The 5,415-nt window shown below is 38.1% G+C and overlaps 1 protein-coding gene across 1 annotated transcript; it reads left to right on the plus strand.

The window, feature by feature from the left end:
* The first annotated feature begins 2,841 nt into the window (after positions 1–2,841).
* On the plus strand, positions 2,842–3,636 carry LOC126722725 (uncharacterized). The gene has a single exon (XM_050425874.1). The coding sequence runs from the start codon at positions 2,842–2,844 to the stop codon at positions 3,634–3,636; it is 795 nt and encodes a 264-aa protein (XP_050281831.1).
* Positions 3,637–5,415: the final 1,779 nt, after the last annotated feature.

Here is a 5,415-nt window from a genome sequence, read left to right on the forward strand (position 1 = left end):
ACGATTAATTAGCATATTGATTAATTTGATTAATGATATTGATTAATTTTCTATGGAAAAAAAAAATTCATATTGATTACTCTAGTTATTAGGGTCAATGAGTAAATTATTCATTTTCAAAATCCTATTTTATTGGGTTTCTTTATTTAAATTTTCATCAATTAGAAGCCTAACAAACATCGATCGCTTCCCAGTCCTCTAATTTTTCTACTTTCTTCAATTTTTAAAATAATAAAAATAAACTTCAAACAATTTCCATTAAAATTTCTTTATCCTCTACCTTTTATTTTTGTCTTCCACCATCACTACAGTTACCATTAAAAGGGTATGATGAATATAAGGAGGATGTGATTAGCAATTAATTTAGGTCACAGTAACATGTTATGGGATTTGGAAAGTTGTTCTGATCTTATCCTCTCATCTCCATGTTCTTGAATTTGTTCTTTCAAAATCCTCATTTAACTAAAAGAGGCTAAGAGTAAAAACTTCACTCTTATTTTTGTATAATTTGAGATTAGGTAATTCAAATTTCAAACTTCATAGGATTGCCTCTTGAAAACCCTACTCTCTCTTTTTTTTTTTCTTTTTTCTTTTTCATTATTATTATTATTGTAGGCACACAGTTTAAGTCCTAAGCCCAAAAAGTAAGTGGATCTAGGCCCAATTAGCCCAATACAATGAATTTGTAGAAAGTGTGTTGGAAAAGATGCGAAGTATTTATGTAAGGTTGAATTTATTCAACCATCTAATTGGCTTTATTCCGTACCAAATTTGCTTGTAATTCAGCATTTAGTAACCCTGTATTTAGGTGGGATTGTTGTAAGGGTAGTGAGTGAGATAGTGTGAAGATTGCTCAAGAGTGTGCAAGAAAACAGAGTGTCGCGGCTGGACTCGCGGCTTCAACCCGCCAGAAGATGCACACGTGCCAAGCATGCTGGAAGATGAACAGTCATGCTAGCTGGAGCACTACAGGACAAAACAGGACAACTGGCCATACGGTTAACTCGCGACTGGAACTCGCGACTTAGTCAAGTCGCGAGGTCAAGCCGCGAGCCACCCCTGTTTTGGAAAAACCTGACGTTTCGCATTCCACTCCACTTCAGTATAAATACCCTTTTAACCCACGATTGAAAGAGAGCTTCCAGAGAGAATTTTGAGAGAGAAACCCTAAAGAAAAACCAGATTGTTTCACCCACAATCTCTACCTTAGAGTCTCATCAAATTCCCTCACTCTCTTCCTCTCCATTGTCAAATCCTTGAGAGGCCATTATACCAAACCTGGTTCTCACCATTATCATCTCTGTGAGACAGACGTTTGGAGTTCTGGGAAGAAGTTAGGAAGGAGCCAATATTCATTGGTTGATGCTACGGTGTAGTAGCGGAATCCGGAAAGCTAGAAAAGAAAAAGGTTCGGCGCAACCTCGTTGGAGCAAGAAGCTTGGAGGGCTTAGGTGCATTGGGTAGATTAGGCTTGGAGGGTCTATTGCTGTCCTTGTATCCCAACTGTATTTTCTAGTGGATTGATTACCGCTTGGAGGGCGGCGGAGAGGTTTTTCGCCGAGGTCTTCGGTTTCCTCTTCGATAACATATCTGGTGTTATCGCTGTGTTTGCATCTTCCTTCCTCTCTATCTCTGCCTTAACATTATCTGCTGTGGTTTATTTTGTTGTGGCTTAGATAGTTGTTTAATCAATTCCATGTTATAGCATATGTTAAGTTTCCGCACACTAGTTGTTTAACATATTGCGTGTGTTGATTAAATTGGTTTTTGGGGGTCTAAACGTTCAAAAGTGTTTTTGTACACGTTTTTGAACTTTCAATTTACAAGGTGAATAAATATCTAGGACTGAGCATTATATTGTTCATGATATACACCATGATATGAGTTGAAAAATTCTAGAGTTGGTCAGAATTTAATTGATTTGATAATAACTCTAGTACTCTATCCCAAAAATAACCTCTATGAAAGCAGGAAATGGGTGTAAAAATTCACTTTACATGAATTCATGAAAATTGGTTTATAGTTCTTATCTGCACTGGGCTCTTCATGTCAACACATGGCCAAACTTATCAGAATAGCAGTGAAGATGATCACAAGGAAGCAAGAGCAGAGGATGAGACAGCAGAGCTTAATTTGAGTGAAGAACAAAGTGCTGCATAAACGACATCAGAACCATTTGTTCTGCATAAACGACATCAGAACCATGAAGAAACGGTAAGTAGTTTTAGTGCCTGTATTAATACCCACACGTGAGAAAGTTAGTTTGCTGTATAAAGACACGTGTAGAAGTTAGTTAGTTGAGTTTGTTAGTCTCTGTTTTTTAGTTAGATCAGTTCCGTTACATGGGTCAATCTATATATAGTCTTGTACATTCATCTTTGTAATTAATGAAAAAGATAGATATTCTTCACTTTTCTGATATGGTATCAGAGCAAATTCCCAATTTTTAGGGTTTCTTTTTCTCTCAAATTTCTTTTCAATTTTCTCAGGAAAACACTCTGTTTTTGAGAAAATTCCTTTTCTTTGTCATCAATGGCTTCCGCTGCCACAAACACAAATACAACTGGTTCAACTAATGGTTCTGTACCTGAAAATCCATCTCCTTCTTCACAAGATTCACCAATGGATGATCCCCTGTTCTTGCATCATGCTGAGAATCCAAGCTTAGTGTTAGTTACGCAGCCTTTAATTGGTGGAGAAAACTACTAAGCTTGGGCTCGAGCTGTGAGAAGGGCACTGCTCACCAAGAACAAACTGGGATTTATTGATGGGACTCTGACTCTCTCATCTCCATTGATTTCTACTCCTTCATCTGTGCAAGCATGGATTCGATGTGATAACATGGTTGGGACCTGGTTGACCAATTCAGTTTCTTCAAAGCTTCAAGCAAGCATTATATATGAAGATACTGCTCTGGAAATATGGACTGATTTGAAGAATCGTTTTGCACAGACCAATGGACCAAGGGTATTCAATCTCCAAAAGGAAATTTCAGAATTACATCAAGGTGAGATGAGCATTGCTGATTTCTTTACTCAGTTGAAAGTTTTTTGGGATCAGTTACAAAACCTTAGTCCATTCCCTTCTTGCTCTTGTGGAAAGTGTATGTGCAATATCAACAAAAGACTCAATGATTTACAAGGTAGAGAGTCTGTGATGAAGTTCTTAATGGGAGTAAATGAGTCTTTTTCTCAAGTTAGGTCTCAAGTGTTACTCATGGATCCTATTCCATCACTGAGCAAGGTTTATTCCTTGATGATCCAAGAAGAGACTCAAAGGTCAATCCCTAATACACCAGTTGTTAAAGTAGATTCCACTGCTTTGGCTGCTAAAGTGTCCACTGATCAAGCCAATTATGTTGTTAACTCTGTTGGAAAAGGAAAAGATAGGCCGGTTTGTACCCACTGTGGCAAGACTGGTCACACTATAGACAAGTGCTACAGATTACATGGGTTTCCTCCAGGTTTTAAGTTCAAGAATAAGACTACTATGGCACATCAAGTCTCCTCAGGATCAAGCTCAGAATTTGTTTCACCAATGCATCAATTTTCTGCCTTTAGTCCTGAGCAGTGCCAACAGCTTTTAGCCTTGTTTAGTGCATCCAATCTTTCTTCTGCAGCACCACCTCATATATAAGATGTCTCAATGGTCATAGCAACTCCTTCTTCCACTTCTGCTAATGTGGCAATGGCAGGTATGAACTTCTCTCATAGTGTTTTTGCTGCTCAAGTGGTAAATAGAAAGGCTTATGGTTGTAATACTTGGGTCTTGGACACTGGTGCAACTGATCATTTTGTATGCTCAGTGGATTTGCTAACTTCAATCACAGCTATTAGGCAATCTTTGGTCCAATTACCTAATGGGGAATAAGCTCAAGTAACTCACATTGGGACTGTTACTCTTTCTTCTTCCCTTGTTCTTAAGAATGTCCTTTGTGTTCCATCTTTTTCTTTTAATCTCTTGTCTATTAGTTCTTTAACTCATTCAGAATCATATTGTTGTGTTTTTCTGTCTGCTTATTGCTTCATTCAGGACCTTATTTCCTGGAAAACGATTGGGGTAGGCAAAGCACTTGATGGATTGTACCTGTTGCAGTCAAACAGCCTTCACCAATCCTCCAGCTCTTCTTTTGCTACCTTTCTATCAGCTCACAACCTCACTGATGCTTTTGGTCATTTCACTGCTATTACTTCCACATCAGTCTCCTCTCAACCTTCATCTATTTGGCATGACAGGTTGGGGCACCCATCTGATGCCAAACTCAATAGTTTGTGTCATGTAATTCCTTCTTTAAAACCTTCTTGTAACAAAGGTTGTCAAATCTGTCCTATGGCAAAACTTAAGCGATTGCCCTTTCCTTTTCATAATAATATCAGTTCTTGTGCTTTTGACTTGATTCATATGGATGTATGGGGTCCCTACTCAACTCCAACTTTAGATGGCTTCAAATATTTTTTAACTATTGTGGTGATGCTACAAGAGCCACTTGGTTATTTTTAATGAAGTCTAAATCTGATGTTAGGGAGTTATTTTCTTCTTTCTATACTATGATTCATACTCAATTTAGCCTTAAAATCAAAGCTGTTAGAACTGATAATGCCAAGGAGTTTAACATGTCTGCCTTCTTCAATTCTCATGGAATTATACATCAAACCAGCTGTGTTTACACTCCACAACAGAATTCTGTTGTGGAAAGGAAACATCAGCATCTTCTTTGCATAGCTAGAGCTTTACAAATTCAATCCCAACTCCCTCTTCAGTTTTGGGGTGATTGTGTGTTACATGCTGCCTATCTTATCAATCGGCTTCCATCTCCTTTGCTACATGATAAAACTCCTTTTGAACTTCTTTTCCACAAAATTCCAGACTATTCTAATCTCAAAACTTTTGGTTGCCTATGTTTTGCATCCACCATTTCTCACACCAGATCCAAGTTTTCTCCAAGGGCAAGGAAGTGTGTCTTTCTTGGCTTTCCTTTCAATACTAAAGGTTTCAAAGTTTTTGATCTTGTCTCTCACACTATTTTTGTTTCTAGAGATGTCACATTTCATGAAAATGTGTTTCCTTTTGTTTCCAACTCAATTACTTCTGTCCAGCAGCCTTGTTTCATTCCTGTGTCTAGTGTTCCAGCCATTAATCCTCTCTTTGATCCTTTAATTCAATCTAAGTCTAAATCTGCTCCTGCTGTACCTCTTGATCCCATCACTCATATTCATCATTCTATTGATGATGATCTACTTGATGAGGTTCCAGTTGAGCCCCCTGATCCTATTGTTGATCCTATTCCTCTTAGAAAGTCTTCTAGAGTTGTCACACAACCCTCCTACCTACAAGCTTACCACTGCAACCAGGTCTCTTCTGTCATTGCTGCACCTACTTCCCAGTCAGGTACTTCTCATCCACTTTCCTCACATC

Source organism: Quercus robur, chromosome 4 (genome assembly GCF_932294415.1).
Source record: "Quercus robur chromosome 4, dhQueRobu3.1, whole genome shotgun sequence".
NCBI classification, from domain to species: domain Eukaryota; kingdom Viridiplantae; phylum Streptophyta; class Magnoliopsida; order Fagales; family Fagaceae; genus Quercus; species Quercus robur.

Coding starts and splice junctions, on each gene's coding strand:
- LOC126722725 (XM_050425874.1), top strand. CDS start 2,842: ATGGTTGGGACCTGGTTGACCAATTCAGTTTCTTCAAAGCTTCAAGCA.